We start from the raw sequence: 22,179 nt of genomic DNA on the forward strand, positions 1-22,179 counted from the left end.
AAGCGACATTCACAACTCCTATTAATTTAATCCACCACAAAGAAGCTGGGGTAAATGGATGAAATGGTTTCCTTCATAGCGCAGACTATCATAACAAGCAAAAACTACTAAATTATCTGCGGTCCCGGAGTTGCATGTTAGCCACCACAAAGCACTCCGACACCTTGTCAAGGGCAATAAGTGGTATATCAATACAATAACAATCCAATGTAACGCAAAAAGCATATAAAAAGTATCTCATCACAGTAGTCACACGCACAACTGATAGGGACTTCACTGTCGCAAACCTAGTAATCTCATCCAACGAGGACTTTAGAGATGAGGGCAAATCATAGTTTTGCGTTGCTTGCCTCAAGAGCAAGCGTTGTAATTCAAGCCTCGATTTCGATTTTACAACCGCCCTTCCAGACATACAGACAAAACAGTACGAGCAGGAGCTAAAGATGGCCCGTGAGGCTTCCACTCGACGTCCATCTTGAAAAAGTCTTTACTCCTGTTCATAATTATCTGTTTTGCTGAAGTAGTATTTGTGAGAAGTGGCATCTTTCTTGCATTGGTATGCCCCCACTTTTTTCTGACTGCCGATGTGCTTAGACTGAGTGTGCCCTGGGCTCTTGCCAACCAGGTATCCAGGGCCTGTATTCGTTCACTAAAACTGTGTTGAAACCAAAACCCAATTGGCATCTCTGGCCCCCCGTCAGCCCCTAGTAAATGGTACCCTAGGTACCCAGGACATGGTGACCAGAGAAGACCCCTAAGGACTGCAGCACTTATTGTGCCACCCTTAGGGGCGTTGTACCCTGGCGCCCACACACTGCCTTTGTAGGCTAGTGTCTAAGTACAGAACTAAACAAAGAGTCGACATAGCACACATCCCAGTGTGCCATGCCCACAAACCCACTGCCCTGACATACATCAGTCACCCCTCGAGCTGGGTGCTCTATGCCAGTGGTGTGGGCCCAGGTGTATGAGCCCTGTGCCCCTACAGTCCCCACGGCCATTCCTGGGCACTGTAAGTGCAGTGATGCCATTAAGAGTATATGGTGCTGGGAGGTCGACATTACGAACTCCACAGCACCATAATGGCTACACTGAAGACTGACAAGTTTGGTATCAAACTTCTCAGCACATTAAATCCACACTGATGCCAGTGTGGGATTTAATGAAAAATGCACCACAGAGGGAATCTTAGAGATGCCCAGGATGGGCAGGGGGAAGCTTCAAAGTACTGCCGCCTCTGTGAGCTTCTCCAGACCATTTGCTGTACCCAGCAACTGGCCCCCACCAGTCCTGACCCCCACTTTGGCGGGAAAAACTACGTCAGGAAGGGGGGGGGGGGTGCCAGCCTGTGCCAACCCCACCCCTTAGGTGGGGGAGACGAGGTGAAGCACGACCCAGGGCTCCTGCTATCTTGATGATGGGGAGCACTGCCCAATCACAGCTAGGCTCCTGCCCCCCAACCACAGGAGAGGAGCAGGCTAGGAGGTGTACCCACCCCAGGACAGGGACCTATTGGTCCCTGCCCTTGACCTACCTGTAACGCCCCTAAATTCAGTATTTTGGGGCTCCCTGAACCTTCCTTCCTCAGAACCCGATAAGAAGAAAGAAGAAGACCCGCAACAGGAAGACACCCACTGACTTGGCCCCAGCCCTCCCGGTTTGTCGATCCTGGAACCTGCTCCTGCTTAATCCCGGCGACTCCTGCGGGCAGCAACCTTGGGACACCCGGAGGACCTGCCTGCCTTGACCCTCTTAAATACTGGGACTCCCATAAGTAGAGGCTCTGCTTCAACAACTAACCGCTGGTACCAGCCAGGAAGCTCAAGACCCGCCACTCTGCACCCGCCGAGCCCGGCCCGTGCCTGAGGGATCCAAGACCACAAGGACATCCCCTCGGCGACTGAGACCCGAAGTCCAGTGCCCAAAGACCCTCCTCGACGAACCAGACGCCTTCAGTCTCAGAACCAGGGACCCCTCCAACCGCTACCAGCCGAGGGTAAGATTTCCAGACACCCAAAGACACCCCTGCACCCGGCGACCCCCTATGCCTCCCTTTGGGGTACCCACCTCTTCTCCAGAATCCCAACTTATCTCTCGAAGTGGTGGTCGCACCTGAAGAATCACCGTCCCCGAGTCTGCAGCCTTTGTTCCCTTTTTACCTTTCCCATTGAATAACATTGAGTGCCCGACGGCTCAAAAGCACCCTGCACCCAGCCGCCCGAGTGCCCCTTGGCAGTGCAACCTGTACCCTATTCTACTTCCCCATTTGCCCTGAGCAAGTGACCAGGAGACCAGCTCCCGCAGTCGCGGGGCCTGCTAACCAGCAGCCACCAACCGGAGGTCCCCTGCCCCTCTTTGGATAACATTGGGCCTAACTACCTCTGCACTCGGCCGCCCCTGTGCCACTGAGGGTGAACCAACTGTACCTACTGAGTCCAGAACCCTAACATCCCCAGCCGAGTACTCACCTGGCAGCCGGTAACTCACTTACCTGCCATTGGATAACATTGACTGGTTTGACTCAAAAAATCTTTTAAGTGCCTACTTTCGAAAACTTAAAATATTCACATAAAATAAAACAAATTCCGAAGTACTCACATGGGATCAGGAGAGAAGCCAGTACTGCATCTTGTCGGGTTTACTTGTAACTTGAATTTTCTCCATAGGAATCCATTATGTGATTTTCTGTGAAATTTATTTTAAGTGTCTACTTTTGAAAACTTGAAATATTCTTTAAAAATCATACCAAATACTGAAACGTAATTACTTACCTGTTTTAAGCTGAGACCCCAGTGCTGGACCCAGGAGTCCAGTACTGGATTACAAAACGAGATCGTACTTTACCTGCAACCTGAATTTTCTCCAATTGGATAACATTGCCAGATTTCTGTGGAAAAGTTTCTAAGTGTGAACTTTTAAAATATCTTTATATACCTGAAAAATCACTGCAATAACTAAAACGTATTTACTAAATTGGTTTCAGCTTAGACCCCAGGACTGAATCTATGATTCAGTCCTGGAACTACCAAAGTAACCTATAAAGTAATCAACTGTGTTTATATAGAAAAACCCATTGAGCTCAATGCTAAATTGTGTGTAGAATTGTGTTGCCTACAGCAACCCCTGTAACTTTGGTGTTTACAAAGTTCATTGCCTTTCTGCAAAGTACTTATCTGAGACCTCTCATATTGAGAACAGTTTATTTTGTAACCTGTTGGTTCTAAAAATAAAACAACTATATCTTTGATATAAAAACAATTGGCCTGGAGTTCAGTCTTTGATTGTGTGAAACCTTCTGCCGACTGAGTGTGTACAACAAATGCTTCACACTGTTCTCTGGTACAGCCTTACTGCTCGACCAAGCTACCACTTTAGAGAGTAAGGTCACACCTGGCTTTAACCTCTGTTATACCTCTGGAGTTTGTGGACTCTATACACTCTGTACCTTATTCTGGTCCAGTTTATATATAGAGCCACTTTCTCACAGTATTTTAATACCTGTTAAGTTTTGCTAAAGCCAGTAAAGGTTTTGAAATATTACGAAAAAATAAAAGATAGAAAAAGTTAGAGAATAATAAAGACACGCAACCAAACTTTTCTCTAAAAACTTTTTATAATGTGAATAACTCTTTGAACAATACATATAGCAGTTTCCTGCGACTTGCGACATACAGATAAAGAACAGGGCACATCCATTACATTTAACAAGTCGTCAACCAAAACCAAGATGGCACACGTAGGGTAGAGCGCATGTGGTAGCTATGGCAACTGGTCCGAGATGCGGCTGTGTGGACTCTCAGTGTCACGTCACAGGAGGAAATGAAACAAAGTACCAGAAGTTGTACTTTAAACAGAAAGCTTAGACATCTAGGAAGTGTGGAGCTTGGATGCAGACGGCGCACACATCGTTTTGAAGCGCTGCATTTATAGGAATCGGCTGAAGGTACTCGGAGGAGTGGGAGGCATGTGGAATCACTATGCTAGGCTCTGGAGTTACACAGTTGTTCTGTTAGGAGCTCGTTCGCGCATGTTGGTGAAGTACTGCAGCTAGGTCGGGTTTCAGCTCTTTCACTCTTGTATGTAAAGCACTGCCGCAGTTTATGATTTCAGAATACCTGGTGAGGGGTCAGCCGGTGCACGCTCTCTCATTGTGAAGCAGTCTGTCTAGATCTGTATTCACAATTCGGAGCAGTTTGTGCCTAATGCTATCTGGACACAATCCTGTAAATCCTGTGAAACACTGCACAGACCTGGGTTCAGTGTGCTTTGTGCAGAGGTAACCTATGCACGCATTCTTATGAGCCCCTGGTTCTTTATTCAAAGTGGTTCATGTTCGAGTGCAGACTTCACCTAGGTTTGAAGGAGTTGGTCTCTCTTTGTCGAAGGGGTGCAGTGCTTCCAACTTGTCCAGGGATTAGATGGAAATTTATAAGGCGATGGAGGAGCATGGCGGAGAGTCAGCGCCCAGGGAGGAAGTAGGGGTGAGGCTGCTCTCACCTGGGACCCAACGAGATCCTCAGCGTGTCTACGGCATTTCAGACGTGGATTGTCCGACGCCCCTAATGTCAGGGCGGGGTGAGATAATGCAAGCAGTGCCTTGGAGGCGAGTTGGTGAGACAGAACCGGTGGTCGCAAGTGTGAAGCTTGCAACATGCATAGTTACTTAGAGCGGCAGAGAGAGGGCCTTGACCCCCGCGACGAGCGAAAGCTAGCTCCTTTCATTGCTGGCTGCCCTTGCAATTAGGTAGAGGTGGGACGCACCATTGTGCTGCAGAGCAGGGGAACTGTAGGGCATCATTGGAGCCCCTACTTGGCTCAAACTGGAAGGCAAACACAGCAAGGGAGCATAAGTGGCAGCACAAATGATAGCAATGAATCCCGGACTAGGAGTGCCCCTATGGCGCTTCTGGAGTTCGCAGGAAACCCGAGAGGCCATGAGGCACGCTATACTAAAGAGAGGACGACCTTGGCATGCCACAGTGAATACCACCCTCTCACACTGCGATACGCGAGTGAAGCAATAAGGCGAAAAAGACTGGTAGCAGGGGTGTCAAGTGCTCGCAGCAAACAAATCTGGACAGATGTGCCTTTCCTAAAATGGCACATGAGGGTGCGACCGTGGTGGAGCCTGACATGCGCCTCCCAGGACAAAGATGGCCTCACTCTAAAAGACATTATGGGGGGGTTGGGGAAGGGAGTGAAAGTAGGCTTTCATTGTGTGGAAAGATATTTAGATAAGAAGCGGGAGCAAAAAGTGGTCGCGAGTGGTGCGCAAGTGAAATTGTAATTTCAGAGGCGGTCTAGACACAGACAGGGCGGAGAGAGTGGGCGCGCGGCTGAAAAAGTGAAAGCAGCTGCAGCGTCCACAAGCTTAATGACCTGTGCAAGACAGATGGCGGCTGTGCACGCTCGCGTGAATGCAAGCTCTAGGCCAGCCAAAGCAGTGGGGTCGCACTTTGAAAACCCACCTACTAAATGTCTTGCAGAGCAACGCATGCGCTGGCTCATCGAGACCTAAAAAATATTCACGAGATTGTTGACCCTTAAAGAAAAAAATATCAATAGAAGATGTGTACAAAGGAAACATGGTACCCAAATATAAAAAATGGGTCTAAAATGAATTCAATTGCGACTTTCGAGTAAATGTGGAGAAGAAAGTTTCAGATAATCAAGCACAGTGATCACCAGGTAAGTGACATCACCCCCCTTCCCAGATAACTTTCACCCTTTCACCTTATAGTACATGAATCTAACGGCCTTTAATTTGATATTTTGTACACCTTGCAGTTGTGGCATGCAGCATTTTCCAGTTCATAACCTACCCGATAATTCGAGAAAAATAGATACAGATGCCATTATGTTTTCCGGAAAACACAACCTCGGGGCTAGTCATACCACCAATACCCATTGATGGAGCACTGTGGTGTCCTGGTGTCGCCAAATGATAAAGTGGAGTAGATACACTGGGAGGTTGAATACCTAAGAAAAAACATAATATCAAAATAATTAACATTGATGCTCATGAAAAAGAGATGAACATCAAAATTAATAAAAAGAATATACCTTGTGTTGGTGTTCCCAAAAAACTGGGATTAGGCATTGAACTGCTAATGGAAATTGGGGAACCTACGAAAGATTGAAAACAAATACTTGACTGAACTTTCTGGTGAATTTTCACTTAGTGAATTTTCTGCTGTTTTATCAATAATCATACTATGACAACAGTTGAAAAGAAAGTTCATATACTAGTAATTCATATTCTTAATTCCATTAAATAAACAATTCACGTTTTGTGGCTATAGCTTCAGTTTATCAATCTTTTTATGCTCGCAATTCTACCTCTTCTTAATACGTACAGAAAACAGCAGGCTGTATAAGGTAGGTCATTAATCGCTATTGAACCGCCATCTCAATATTAGTGCCGGATGAGAGCACAAACACCTTTACTCTAGAAGGTCCAACACAAGAACAAATGTAAACAGACAAACAACTTTGGCTCCGATACTTGAACCTTAGATCATAACAATGGCCAGCTGTAAAATCAGAACCTTCTTCCCTTATGCTAGTCACAAGAGAATAGGCATACATGGTACCCAGGCTAGTCCTGTGCATGTAAGTCTCTGCAGCTGATCATTACAGACACGTCATAAACTATTACATACTACCATCGCCTGTCCATACTTGACAGATGCCCACAACCATACAACTATATAACAAGCGACAAGTAGTTATATAGAGAGATAGCGTATGTATGAAGGACCAGGAGTTAGTGAAAAGACAACTTTTGGTAATATATTAGTAGACATGAGGTGGAGAGCACAGATGCACGTGGCCTTTCCTGCATGACATATGGGTAAAGAATATATGCAAAAACCCATTCCTCAGGCCAGAGAGCAAACCAGGGCTATCTGGCCCCAACTGTGGTGGTTGGGGTTGTTTGCAACTGGTGCGCAGGGGCCCGACCTACTATAGCTCTGCAAAATGGGCAAAGTAATACCTTTTCTGTACTTGACTCTCAGGGTAGACAGGCAAAGCAGTCACAAGCTTCTCAGGGAGATAGTATGTGGCACACATGCTCAGAACGTGACAATCACAAAAAAGACACAATAACTTCAATGTCCAGCCCACTTAGAAAGCAATACTAAATACTAGACATTTCAATTTAGTTTATAGGGCACCATTCAAAGTTATGAACCAACTTTTGGAGCTCCACCCACTGGTTCCCCTCATGCTAATTTCTCCCAGGAGACCCTTTATAATCTTGCCTCCCTAAAGAATTAGGGCAAAAGTAAGAATCAGGCTCAGGTGCAGTTTTCCGGTAGCCTACAAGTCAAATAGGCCTTCAGTTCATATGAATCAAAAGTGCTTAAACTTACTTGGTGAAGTAGTGGGTAATGTGTCTTGTGCCAGCCTCTTGCGGGCGGAGGCATGCAGTGGTTTAAGATAGGGTTTGGGGCTACTGTGAGCGTGTAAATATCTTCTATAGATTTAAGCATTACTAAAGACCAAAGCTGCCCTAAGCTTCAGGCATAAAATTGCATTTAACAGTGGCACGCAGACATTTGTGGCTGGAAAAAATTAAAACAGGAGGCCTTAACTGACAAACAGACATTTGGTGCTGGAAAAGTGAAAACATGAGGCCCTAGTCAGATGCAATCAATGTAATGAATCATGTAAAACGATGCACAATGAATACATAGTTGACTTCAAATGTGTTTTGAACTTACAAAGTATCAAATATTTGTATTGAATTAACACACATTTTAAAGTGTCAAAAAGCTGAAATACAGCTTGTGATTTCATTTTGCTTTGAAAGCTTTAGCACTGTCTCTTCAGATAAACATTGAATGTTTACCTCCTTATTCTCTTTGAAAGAAAGAGGCTTCTTATAATTTACAGCCTGTCTCTTGCTTTTATCAGCATTCAGTTGCTATGAAACAAGCCTCATTCTTTTTATAGCTAGAGTAACTACAAAGCACACATTTTTCTTCTGTATTATTGTAAAATGTATTTACGGTTTCCTTCCTAAATAATAATTTCTTGTTTGAGTATATGTTTTTCTTTTTAGTAGAATTTTTTTTTTCTGTTTAGTTCAACAATGTATGTTTCTTTAGCAGGAAGTTAGGAGATGAAGTCATTTCGAGTAAGATTTAAATATGTTACAAAACCTCGCCTGATTGATGACGTTAACAGACATCCGAGAGGTGTTGATGTCTTTCTGCACTTCAATTGGATGGAGGACAAAGAGCAATATCACGTTTTGAAACATTCTGCTAAACTATATATATGCGTTCCTAGCTGAGGCGTGGGGGCTTTTTAGAAGTATTTTTGCACTCTTAAAGCCTTTTTTAGTTCTGCAGAGAAAGGAGGTGGGGAGGGCGGACTCGGAGGGAGCTACAGAATAAATTTCTAATCCTCAAAAAGTCATGATTCCGGAATCCAATGCCCAGAACTTGAAGACTGGCAAATTGGTACTGGAAGGTAATGTGAGAAGGCAGTTGCTGGAGTGGTGTATCAATAGGATTGTGAAATATTGTTGTTAAATTTGTAGAGAAATGTTAAAGTGTTGTGTGTAGACTTGGGCACTTTTCTGCCACCCCCTTCTCTATCTCAACATCATTATAATGAGTTAGCGACGTGTTTTCAAAATAAAGTTGAGTCGACCCACTGTCAACTTGTCATGGGCGCCTCACAACAAAGGAACTTAACTCTACCCACAACTCAAAGAAACAGAAATTGTGACACATCCCCCCCTAGGTTATTCAGTGTGAGGACCCTCTCCAAATTAGGATTTGGTCCCCTTTGGACCTGGCTACACTGCAATCACTACTGGGATCCATCAAGTCCGGCTCCCCGCTTGACCCCCTTCCTCCCTCTAAACTCAGCTTTTGTCCTTCCTTTGCTAAAAAATGATGAACTTGATCCTCTTTGGTCAAACTTTCGCCCAATCTCCCTTCTTTCTGTCTTTTCTAAAATATTGGAAAGGCACGTAGATGTCAAATTCTCCTCTTTTATTGCGACCCGCAATTTGTTTCACCCCCCCCAGTCTGAGTTTAGACCGAGCCATAGCACTAAATCTGCAGTACTTGGGGTCACAAAATGTGTCAGGCAACTGCTGGAATCTAGTGGAACTGCCGCCCTCATCCTGCGTGACTTAAGTGCGGGCTTCGATACAGTGTCACATTTCATCTTGACAGGCCGAAGTTAGGCCTCAGATATTGAGGTTCTGGCTTGGAGGTGGCTTATATGCTTAACCCGTTCGCTGCAGAGGTCATGTCCCCACTGCGCTGGGGGCCGCAGCGCCGCTGTGCTCGTGACAAGCCCAGCTTGTCATGAGCCACAGTAGAGCTGTGCTCATGACGAGCTGGGCTCGTCAAGACTACGCCCACTGATTAATTCGCCCGCACAGGCGGGAAATCAATCGCGTGTGGGCCGACAGCGGCAGTTATGACGAGCCCAGCTAGTCATGGGCACAGCTCTACTGTGACTCATGACGAGCTGGGCTCGTCATGAGCATGGAAGAGGATAAAAGATCACATGTTTCAGGTCTTCTTGTCTTTTCATATGCAGACGATACTCAGATTATCTTCTTATTATCAGCCACTCAGCATCAAGATCCCTCCCTGCTCCAGCTTGGCCTGAGAAATGTCTCCCTGTGGACCAGAAATGATCAGAAGCTGAATGGGAACATAACTGTGGTTCTGGTTCTGGGGAAACACCCAGACCTCTGGGATGTTAACCACTGGCCAGCTGCTCTGGGACCATTACCTGCTCCGGTCCCTAAGGTTAAAAATCTTGGTTTTATTATTGATAACCTCCCCCTCAAACCTCAGGTGTCCATGGTCACAGTCACCTGCTTCTCAGTTCTCAAATGGCTTAAAAAGATCCTCTTGCTAATTCCACCGGACGTCCAAAGAACGGTGTTGCAGGCTTTGGTGACATCCAGACTGGACTACGGCAATGTTTTATACCTGGGCGCAGACAAATCCTCAATCCATCGCCTGCAGACCATCCAAAATGCGGCGCTCGCCTTTTTTTTCGGCTGCCTAGATATTTAATTTGATTATTAGATCTGTAAAGCGCAACGAATGCCCGGAGGCGTCTTGGCGCTGAGGACTCAAGGAGCGTGTAAGCTAGTGTGTAGATGGACTAAATATCAGGTTGAAACAGCCAAGTTTTTACTTCTTTCCTAAATACTTTAAGATTTATGCTGTTTTTGATTGTGAGCGGAAGAAGATTCCAAAACTTGGCGGATCCCAACAAGAAGCTCCTTCCTCCCCATAGGACCTGCTTGAGCCTGGGCATTTGCAAAAGTCTGTGTTGTGTAGATCTGAGGTTCCTGGACGGCACATAATATTTTAAGCACAAAGTTAGGTATGAAGGGCCCTTTCCATGAAGTGCTTTGAATGTAATACAGAGAGCCTTAAAAATAATCCTCTTCGGGGGGCGTGGCTTGGACAGCCAGCATGGCGGATGCAGCTTAGCTGAGCTCCGTCCCCGCCAGCCGCTTATCCGCCAAATTATCCTGCTTTCCCCACCCCACAGTTACCCCGAGGGTGGCATCCTGTATCGGAGGTTTGCGGGCCCCGCCAGCGACTTTTTGGCTGCTTTGGTGTCCCGGGGGCAGGGGGACGGCGAGCGCCAGCAGAGAGGCCTATGTGGCCTGCAGCAGCCGGGGTGCTCGAGTTTGGCGACCCCGGCAGGAGTGCGGCGGCCCCTGGGGCACGGACGAAGAGCGGCGGGCCCGCAGCAGCAGCGGAGGAGGACCGTGCTGGACCCTGAGCTGTTTGGGGGTGCCTGGGGTCCCCGCTGGCAGGCGTGACCATTGCCTGCTGGGTCGGCGCTGCATTATAGCGGCGGGGAGGTGCGGCACAGTCGGGCCCGGGAGAGGAGGTGATCTCATCAGTGCAGGGCAGCCCTCCCCTTATTGATCCTGCAGTGGGGCCTCCCTCTACGGAGCGAGCGGCTGCTGGGGGGCCCCTGACGCTGGAACACCACGCGGCCTTCTGGGAGACGGCAGAGGAGAGTGCGGCCTGCGCTCTTAGAAAGAGCCGGGGACCTCAATTTTCGCGAGGCCCGGCGTTGGACTTGAGGAGGCGTTGGGGGCTTGGTCCTGGTGAGCACTTGCAGGGGGCCATTGCTGGACCACTGTGGCCCCTGTTACATCCTCCCGGCCCCCCCGCTGTCGGAGCAAAACCCAAGGGGGCTGACGGGCCCCTGTTTCGGGTGCACGGGCGGAGTTGGGCCATCCGGCCCGGACTGTGAGGTGGGGGCTGGGGCTTGGAGCGCTCCCTCGGAGTTTTGCCCGACCCTGGCACTGGAGGCAGACCGTTCCAAGTGACGTGGGCCCAGCGACGTCCACGGTAAGGAGGTGTGCAGTGCCCCCCATGGTGTCGAAGTGAGGGGAGGACTGGTGGCCAGTGTTCTGTGAAGAGGGCTGGGGCGGGATACACAGCGGTTAGGTCGAGCCGCGGCGATAGTTGTGGCGGAGTGGACGGCCCCGGGCCCCCCCCCCCTTGGATCTATTTCAGATTGCCTCCCTGCGAGTGAGGGGACGGTGGTCACTGGAGGCCAGTTGCTGCGATTTCGGCCCGCTTCGGTTTGTGGTTGGTGGTGGAGTTGTGATTCGCAGGAGTCCACGCCGGCAGTCGATAGAGTCAGAGTGGCCCTTGGATTGGAGTTACCGGGCAGGACGTGCTCTTGGTCGTGGCTGTAGCGGAGGGGCTCCTGGCCCCGTCATATCGGCGGTCGGATCGGGCCGCGGTGGGCGCTGGGGCGGACCTGCTAGCTACGATCTGGTGGGTTCAGACGGCGGGCCTCTGAGCGGGGCCACTTGGGCGGCCAGGACACGCGTGCAGGTGGTGGAGGAGCCCCTAAACATGGCCCGATTGACAAATTCACAGGGCATAGTGGAAACGCGGGGGCCTCCGGTGGACCTCATGATGCAGGTCCGGATAATGTGGCACTTATGGCGGCCATCACACAATCCCGGGACATTTTGGTTGCAAAGATAGGGGCGGTGGGGTCGGATGTCACTCTGCTGCGCCAGGATCTGCGGAATGCAGTCTCCCGCATTACCAAGGCAGAGACACGCATCTCTGGAGTAGAGGACGATGTTACCATAAGCGCAAGGTGGCCAGCATGGAATCTGTTCAGAAGGGCCTGGCGCTTCGGGTGGAGGATGCAGAGGGGCGCTCCAGGCGAAATAACCTCCGTTTTGTTGGCCTGCCAAAGGGCTGTGAGAAGGGGGACAGGGAGGGCTTCTTGGTGCGGTGGCTCGAGAGTTGGCTTCCGCCTGACATTTTATCCCGTTGCTTTGTAATTGAGCGGGCGCATAGGGCTCTCATGCAAAAGCCGCCAGAGGGGCATGACCGCGGCCAGTGATTGCTAAGCTCCTTAATTACCACGACAGAGACATGATCCTAAAGCAGGCCAGAGTGAAGGAACCATTGCTATACGAAAACCATTGTGTCCTAATCTTTCCAGACTATACCCGCATGGTGCAGCAACAACGACTGTCATTTGCTGCGGCCAAGGCCCGGTTGCGTGATATGAAAATACAATACGCTCTTCTGTATCCGGCCGGTCGTTTATCAATCCCGCACTCACTTCTTTGACTCCCCGGAGGAGGTATTTACTTGGACTGACGAAATTGTGCCGGTGAGGGTGCATATGCCTCCAGGGTTGGACTCGGACTCCTCTCATGGTGGGCCACAGGCACGGCACCCCCGGGAAGCACGGCGCAACGACAATTGGAGGTCCAGGTCACGGCAGCGGTCTATGTCACGTGCGGCCTCGGAAAAGGACGCAGGAGAAGCCGGGAAACAGTCTAAGGGCACCTGAATACTTAAGAGTGACATGAGGTTGCTGCCTTTGTTTCTGTTTTGTCTTCGCCTCCATGGACTATGGGTCCTGCACTGGGAGGAGTTGGGGCCCCGTCAAATTTGGGGGGGTAGCGTGTTGGAGGCTCCTGAGTGGTCCTGTGAATGCCTTGTGGGTGACTGGGGTGAGGGAGGGATACCTACGGGGCCCCCTAGTTGTGGGTTGGTAGTTGAACGTTTTATGGGGGGATGGGTAGTTTTATGGGGATCCATTGGGGTGGAGGGTCATCGACCTCGAGTTGGGGGTGGAGACTCTGCTACACCGCAACAGGTGCTTCATTGTTCTTTGAGGTATGGGGTGGGGGAGGGGGTAGGGGTCACGGGGGAATGTTTGATGTTGAAACGGGGGGGGATGCACGGTCCTAGTGATGTCGCAGTGGTGGCTGAGTGTGTGCATACATGGCGCCTACGGTGGCTCTTTGATACAGGAGGTCTTTGATGTAATGCCCGGCGGTACCAAGTTGAGCGATTATATCAGGAATCTGGGCTGGGTGGACACTTGGAGGCACGTCCATGGTACACAGCGAGAGTATACCTTTCTTTCAGCAGTCCATAAATCCTTCTCTAGACTGGATTATTTATTTGTCCCTACGGCAACTCAGGGCAGGGTTGAGACCGCGGATATAAAGCCACGTGGCCCGTCGGACCATTCCCCAACGACCGTTACTATTCGTCTGGATCGGCGGCGACAGCCATTTAGGTGGCGCCTCTCCGTATGGCATCTACAACTAGTGGACTATCAAATACACATTATATGGCTGAGAACGTGGGGACGGTGGCGGACAAGGCGACTTTATGGGAGGCCATGAAGGATGAGGCTCTTGACCGCCTCGATCTTCCGCTGACGGAGGATGAGTTGGGTGTTGCTTTGAAGGAGTTGAACACTGGTAAGGCCCCAGGCCCTAGTGGCTTTCCCAGCGAATTCTTTAAGAAATTTCACTTACAACTTGGGGCCCACTATAGAGCGGTGGTGGAAGAGGCTAGGGAACGTGGCTACCTACCCCCAGATTGGAGACATGCTGAGGTGGTGGTATTTCACAAACCTGGTCGGCCCCCGGAGCAGCATGCTTCGTACAGACAATTCCTCTTTTAAACGTGGAGGCCAACGCGTTGGCCAATAGGTTGCTCCCATAGATAACTGATCTCATACACCCTTACAAGGCTGGCTTCATGCCCGACGGGCGACGCGGCATAATATTAGGCGGGCTCATGTTGCGGTGGCGCCGGTTCGCTCCACTGGGGTGCGGGCGGCGCTTTTCCTGGCCGACATGGACAGGGCGTTTGATTTGCTTAGTTGGATATATTTGTTCTCGCTCCTGCCCCGACTAAATCTGGGGCCCGTTTTCGTGTCCTATGTGCAGTTGCTGTACACGGATTTGATGGCCTCCGTTCGTGTGGCGGGGGTGTCATCCCCGAGCTTTGCCATAGGGAGGGGAACCAGGCAGGGCTGCCCCCTCCCGCCCTACTTATTCGCCTTGCCACGGAGCCGCTGGCTGCGTGGGTCCGCATGGATGCGCAGATGCAGGGGTTTGAGTGGGAGCGCGGTCTGTCGGACAGAATCGCGCCCTATGCGGACCTTAATAGGTCGGGCCCTGTCTTATGCGTATCTTACAAATTTTTGGCGAGACCTCGGGCCTCTATGTCAATCTGCGCAAATCTACCCTTTGGGTGCTGGGGGATGGCCCGGCAGTCGGAGACTGGGCGTCGGTCCTTCAAACCGCAGAGGGAGGCATTAAATACCTTGGGGTGTTCCTGTCCGAGATCTCTGCTGTATCCTGGGAGCGCAATGTGGCGCCAGTTTGGGAGCGCACCGGGGCGGATATTAAAGAATGGTCCCGCATGCCACTGACAATCTACGGTAGATCGGCCATCTTTAAAATGGTGGCCCTGCCTAGACTACTTTATCAGTTGCAAATCCATCCTTATCCTATCTCACCCTCCTGGTTTAGGCAAGTGGACTCGATTCTGGGACAATTCCTATGGGTGGGTGGTTCGGTCCGGGTGGCGCTACGCACGTGCTTTCGATCGCCGTACGGTGGGGGTTTGGCGACTTCCGATGTTCGCTCATATTACCAAGCTTCGCATCTCCTCGTATTAAATAAATGGTGGTACGGGGACAGGGGAGACCCGGCCTATGCGCTGGAGCGGTTTTTTATGGAGCCCCACACACTCCTCAAGTTGCTGTACGCGACGCAGAGGCGCAGGGCACTGCCGTCAGTGACACAGGTAGTATTTGATGTTTGGAGGCAAGCCCTGCGGCGAATGGGGTGGTGGCAGGCCCTGACTTAAGAAACTCCTCTTTGGCGAAATGGTAGTTTCCCTGACCTGGCGGCCCTTTGGGGCTTTCCGGGGTAGGACGATATCGGAATTTCTAAACTGGGAGATGTCATGGCGGGGACGTCGCTCAAGTTGTTCCAGGACTTGAGTTCAGAATACCATATGCCCCGCACTCTTCCGGTATTTACAATTCTGACATGTCATTGCCCCATATTTGGAGGGATTGACATCTCTTCCTGAATTTAGTCCGCTGGAGGCTCGGGTTTTTATGGGAGACATCGAGACCAAAATAATATCACGCATATATCAATCCCTGATTATACATTGCTCTTCCAACTTTCAGAAACTGAAGGGGACCTGGGAGGATGATGTTGGAGCGTTAGAAGAGGAGGACTGGATTGAGGCTCTGGCAGGCCCCAGAGGTGCGGCCATTTCTGTCCGCCTTAGGCTGATCCAATTGAAATACCTGCACAGGGTATATTTCATTGGCTGGAGGCTGTGGCAGGCGGGCCTCATTGTGTCCCCGATCTGTACTAGGTGTGGACGTGAGGAGAGCACTTTCTTTCACACGGTGTGGAGTTGTGGTCACTTGGACAGGTTCTGGAATGGGGTTTGGAATGGCTTGGATGAGGTCCTTGGATGGGTGCTCCCCCGCACGCCTTGCATGGGACTGTTGCACATGTTGGATGGAGTGGGGGGAAACCTCTACAAGAGGCATTTAGTGTTACTGGGACTCACAGTTGCCAAAAGAGATATAGCGCAGACGTGGAAGGACCCAAGGGCTCCGACATTGGTGGCGTGGAAGAGGGGGCTAGATTTTTGTATGGGGATGGAGAAGCCCATATTTCTTGCCCGGGGCTGCCCTCTGAAACATTATAAAATCTGGAAACGTTCGGCAAATTTCAGGGGCATTTGGCTCGAGCCTCCGCCAGAACAGGACCCGATACTGGATGTCTGAGCGTGCTGTGCCGATGGATGTGTGTACACAAATTGCTGACATTGTTTGAAACCGTGCGGGGGGGGGATCCGGGAGGATTGGGGGGTTTTGAGGGGGGCCGGAGGGAGGGTTGTTAATTGCATTCATTTTATGGTTTTTGATGTAAAAGACATGATGGATTGCAATGAGTTATGTGTATCTACATGATTGGCAGTTGCCTCTGGGGTACAGAGCTCTGCGATTTCTATGTGATCCATCAATAAAATCTGTTTAAAAAAAAAATCCTCTTCTTAACCGGGAGCCAATGCAATGCTCCTAGCTGCTGAGGAACGGATTCATGTTTAGGGATGTTCAATATTAATCTAGCTGCTGCATTCTGCAAGCGTTGCATCTTTTTCAAGAGTTGGGTTTGGATACCCACATACAGTGCATTACCGTAATCTAGTCTGGAAATGGCCAAAGCAGTCACCAGCGTTTTTAATGCCTCCGGTGGAACAAAGGGCCGGTCTTTCGAATCATTTTAAGAATTGTCCAGAAGCTGGAAATAAGGCAATTAATTTGACTGTAAAAGGTCAACCTATAGTCAAACGTGATGCCAAGATTTTTTGCCTTAGAGACCGGTGTTGGGCGTTCCCCCAGATCTGCAGGCCACCACTTCCGAGACCAGGCCAAAGGATTGGCACCCAAGAGTAAAACTTTGGTCTTACTGCTGTTAAGTTTAAGACAGATGGATTGCATCCAAGAGTTGACATGGGGCATGCAGTTGTTAAAGCGATCGGCCACCTCCTCTTCATTATTGGTTATAGACACTATCTACCTGAGTACATACCTGATATCTATCAACTACCTGAGTGTCATCTGCATAGGATATTACCGAGAAACCAAACTGTCTAATCAAAGCTGCCAAGGGGGTAATGTAAATATTAAACAGTGTAGGGCTCAAAGACGAGCCCTGCCGTACTCCACACTGAAGTTTGAAGGTTTGGGAAATGGCATCACCTAATTCGACACGAAAAGATCTTTCCATGAGGTATGACGTTAATAGAGTCGTAGCGGATTCTTGGACGCCCAGGTCAGACAATCTGGTAATAAGGGTTTTATGATTGACGATATCGAAGGCCGCCAACAGATCTAATAATATCAAGGCGGCCTTCCCGCCCTCGTCCAATGATTTCCTTAGCTCCTCACAAGCAGCGATTAGAGCAGTTTCAGTTCCATGACCCTCTCTAAACCCAAATCGTGAATGGTCAAGCAGATTGTTGGAAGAAACAAAGGCAGTAAGCTGTATATTAAGCAGTTTCTCCAGAACCTTTGAACAAAAAGGAATTCTGGAGATTGGCCGATAGATGTTAGGCTCGGCTGGGTCTAGATGAGTTTTTTTTAGCAGCGGTAGCACAGATGCTACCTTCCATGCTTCAGGGAATTTTCCATGGAGTATTATTTCCGAGAATAGATCACTCAGTTGTTCACCAAGAGTCTCTGGGAAGAGATGAAAAACTTTTGGGGGGCAAGGATCAGACGGGGCCCCAGATTTTGTACCTACTATGGTTTTAGTGATTTGATCCATAGTGGGTAGAGAAAATGAGAAACCAGGAGAGCTCGTAGTAAGGACACTCCTTTGGGATGTAGATTCATCAGGGAGCTTAGAGAATGTTTTATAAACTAATTCCACCTTGCCGGCAAAAGCCTGGCCCAATACGTTACAAAACTCTGGGTTACTATCTGATTACTCTTTTGTTGGAAGTTTAGTTCATTTTTTGATGGTGACATAAAGCTCTTTACTAGAGTTTTTAGATGTCAATATTTTCAAGGTAAAATAATTGATTTTTTCTACCATAATTAACTTTTTATATGTGGCTAAAGTCTGTTCGTACTTCATTTTCAGGTCCTTATTATAGTTGTGCCTCCTTTGTTTTTCTGTTCTCCTACATAATTGCTGTTGTTTCCTCAGTTTATCGGAGAACCAAGGTTCAGAGGGTTAATTGCTTCTTAGGTGGTAGATTTTAAAGGTGCTACTATATTAGAGACCTTAGTGATCCAAGAAGTTATGTTCTGCACTGCCTGATCTGTTTCTACCTGTGAGTTAGGCTTATTTAACCTTAATGAGGTTTGAAGGAGGTCAGAGTCAATTTTTGCCCAATCTCGGTATGTGTGTGTTGTCGGTGACTTGATCCCGGTCATGTTTTAAGATGAGTCTCCAAATGTAAATATGATGGCCCTATGGTCAGACCACAAGACTGATAGAACCTCCTGTATTTTAATCATAGGATTGGAGGTAAACAGGCCATCGAGAGTATGTCCTGCGACATGAGTACTTTCTTTGACCAATTGTTCCATCCCTAAGCCAGACAGGGTATCTATAAGTTAGGCGTTCTTAGGGTCCGAAATATTCTCTAGGTGGTGATTAAAATCACCTAGGATGGTGTAGTTCGCATAATTAATGCTGGTTTCCAAAAAGGGGGTAAGCTTATCCACCAGATATGCCTCAGTTTCACCGCTGCTTCATAAACTACACTGGTTCAGGGTGAACAAGTGCATAAAATTCAAGGCCTTATGCTATATGATACAAGCCAAACTTGGCTTGGCTCCTTCATACATCCAAAGCCTGGGGAAACCCTATGTGCCCACCCGATAGTTGAGATCATCCAGCCTCTCACGGTTCACAGTGCCCATGTTTCGCTTGCACGAGAGGCCGCTCATTTTCTTTCCTGGGCTCCAAACTCTGGAACTCTCTTCCAGCTGAGCTCAGGAACTGTCACTCTTTGCTCGCCTTCCACAAGAACATGAAAACTTTCCTTTTTAGTTGCCAAGCCCGATTCTCTATCTTGAGGCTGCTGTCAGGAAGTCTTGTGGCTCTGCATGCCGCTTTGTCCAGCACCAGGAGACCCTGTTGGGTAGCTGCGCGCTTTATAAATCAATAACTTCACTTAGGATAGGGCTGTTATACTGAAATTGTAAACAGGTCAGTCGAGGCCTAAGATCCCGGGATATGCACCTACGGGTGGGACTCAGTGTGTTATACACTAAGTAAGTTTGTCTGCTGTTTCGAGGGTGCTGTGCGTGAGGCAGCGTTACTAGTACCACGAGTTAAGGGAACTTTTTTTAAAGTGTGAAGAGTTCAAATTTTGTTGGGGTTTCTTCCTAGAGTGCCCAGGAGGAATCCTAAAGATGTTTACTCAAACAGTGTATTCGCGCTGGTCAAGATTTTACTGGGAGTGACTTAACATTTTTTGGTTGTATGCGGATCTCTAATTTTTTTTAGTGGAGCACACCAGAGTTGTTTTGTGTTCAATGTATGTTTTCTGTTAAATCGTTTTGGTAAAGAAGAAGAAACTGAAATTGTAAAGGGGAAGTTGTTGTGAGGGAGATGAATAACATGTGTGCCGCGCTGTGAAAGTACTGTTGAGTGATTACCCTATTGAGATTGGTTGAAAGTCTTCAAGAAACTTAAAACTGTGACAGGATTGGGGAAAATAAATTTTGGCCAGGATTGGAGAAAATAAATGTTGGCATTTACAGAATTTAATCAAAACATTGCATTGAAATATTGCAGAAATGAAATTGTTCAAAGGCTTTAAGAAACTGTTGGGAGGTCATGTGAAAAATTCGATTTTGGTTGTTGATGCTCCTGAGGGAACGCCTGTACATTTTATGCCTACAAATTTGGGACAAAATTCCTGTTTGTGGGTTTGTCAATGATGCAAGATTACTGAGAAAGAGGGTCCTTTGAAATGTCCAAAATATGGTACTTTTGAATTGCAAATTATTGACAGATTAAGGGAAAATCTGTGTGAAATAATATAACCATCCAGAGCCACACAATTTGAAGCCTTAAGCATGTGGGAAAGGGCAGCAAGAGACAAGGAAAGAAAGGACAAAAAGGTAAAAGGTCAGATACAAGAGAAGGGAATTAAGGATGACAAAAAGCTTCAAACCACGAGTGATTTGGGGGATGAAATATTGGATGCATTGTTAACTGAGTGTCCATCACCTTATGTGGTCCCCACTACAAATACTGATAATAGTGTACCAGTAAACACCACAGTGGCTACTGTTTCTGTTGAATCAAGAGAAATACAGACTGAGAGAACTTTATAGATATTTCAGATTGCCACACCACCTTTAAATTCAATACTGATAGTGATATTTTCAGGTGTTTCTTTTTCAATTGTGACTGATTCAGTACAAACACAACGAGCTGTAGTTGCACAGACAGTGCCTAGACATATTGTGACTGTCCTAATTATTATGGTCCCAAATCCAAAAGCTCAAAGAGCTGTAGAAGGAGTAATTACATTAGGGTTCATCTCAAAATCTTATAATGCACAGATTATTCAACAGAAACTACCCCAAACAGTTCAAGCATTGAAAGATGAGGGAAAATGGTCTTACAACACCAACAGCCGAGGGAAAAACAAATATATATTTGAAGATAGGATTTTTCAGCCATGCTTTGAGGAAGCAGCAGGGATTAAAAAGATAGAGAGTGTGGTAGAACAAATTAAACTAGACCCCATAAGAATTTGAACCAACCTCAGGAAAAAAAAGAAAAAAATACCAGAGTAAGGAAATTAAAATATGTGCAGCAACTACACATGACAGACTGGCTGATTTGGCCCAAAAATATGAAATTAATGTTTCAGGACATTTTCCATTTCAGAAAAGTTTCAGGGTACATATAGATGATGAAGCAATTGAGATTATGCGTTCTTTAGGAATGCAATTACACATTACAGAAATGGTGAAGAATATTTTTAAATGCAATGATTTTGAGAAATTAGTAAACAAATGGACAAGGAATCATGAGAAGAAAAATAAGCAACCAGACCTAGCAAGGAAACAGAAGAAGAAAAAAAACACTAGACCTAGCAAGGAAACAGGAGAAGAAAAAGAAACCATAGCTGCCCAGGCTCAGTTTAGTAGTCCCAGTCCTTATACAAGGGTGTGATTCTGGCTGCTTTGGTAGGTTCGGCCATATAAATGGAGTTTGCCCTGACTGGGCTACTTGGCTGGCACCAAAGCAGGTACAGACACCTAATGGGCCACCACAGTCACCACATTGTCAGACCAATAGGGCTATCACAGTCATGAAGGCTTGTACTGGTTCCCACAAGAAAGCTTACTGAGAAACCGGGGTGGGCCCTCTGCAGCATACATCGCTCATGGATTTGTTCTCGGACATTCTGTTTTCTTGTGGTGTGCCTTAATTCTGAGGACACACTGGGCTTCTCCTTCTGGACAGTCTCTCTTCATTCAAAGGTAGTCAGACTCCTTCCCATTCTCAAAAGGAAGGAACATTTTTAGCCACTTCAGGCAGATCCTCCAGCAGAAAGTGGAGACTTCAGGTGGCGTTCGGTCACCCCTAGTTATACAGCAGTAATTTGAGCACTCTGCGGAGATCTCCCTGCACTGATCTTGAAGAACCTGAAACTGGAACAAAATGGGAAAGGGGGATCCCACTCCTAAAACATATTTTCTAAACAAAGGATGCAGATCCACTATTCCCTGATGTGAGACTTCCCACAATCTTCAGACCATCTTCTCCGTTCTCCACCAAATTGACCCAGCGCTCCCTGCAGTGGCCGCCCTGCTTGACGCCACCAAATCCTTTGATACTCTAGATTGGCCCTTCCTCTTTTTTCTCCTTCCACGTCTGGGATTCTCTCTGGTTTTTATATGCAAAATCTTACTCCATTATATCCTTCCCACTGCCCTTCTCCGGATCAATGGCCTAATACCTGATCCCATCCCCATCGGGCGAGGCACCAGTCAGGGGTTCCGGCCATCACCTATGCTCTTCGCTATCGCGATGGAACAACTGGCGGCTAGACTCCGACAACCTCACACCCAGAGGGGCATCAGATTCGCAGCCCGTGCCCTCTTGGTCTCCTTGTACGAGAACATCACCTTTTGTGTCCGCAACCCCCAGGAAAATCTTAGCCCTCTGATGCGCGAGATTATATGGTTTGGTGGCTATTCAAGTATACAGGTGAAATGGAACAAGTCGTCCTCTTCCCTCTTACTGACGCCACCACGCTTTTCACCTCGGACTACCCCTTCGTGTGGGCATTGGGCCCTATTCAC

General features: G+C 48.0%; 1 protein-coding gene across 2 annotated transcripts in view; it reads right to left on the bottom strand.

Annotated features, from left to right (window-relative positions):
* The window catches only part of NUP155 (nucleoporin 155), an 871,946-nt gene that overhangs the window by 524,752 nt on the left and 325,015 nt on the right, over nucleotides 1–22,179 (bottom strand). The window contains exons 17-18 of one of the 2 annotated variants that reach the window (XM_086960546.1): nucleotides 6,064–6,126; nucleotides 5,823–5,979 (exon numbers count right to left, since the gene is read on the bottom strand). In XM_086960546.1, coding sequence (XP_086816672.1) covers nucleotides 5,823–5,979; nucleotides 6,064–6,126 — 220 coding nt within the window. The remainder of the gene's footprint in view (nucleotides 1–5,822; nucleotides 5,980–6,063; nucleotides 6,127–22,179) is intronic. The other variant, XM_086960547.1, reaches the window with a different exon arrangement.

The sequence above is a fragment of the Lissotriton vulgaris genome, chromosome 3_1 (genome assembly GCF_964263255.1).
Source record: "Lissotriton vulgaris chromosome 3_1, aLisVul1.2, whole genome shotgun sequence".
NCBI lineage: Eukaryota > Metazoa > Chordata > Amphibia > Caudata > Salamandridae > Lissotriton > Lissotriton vulgaris.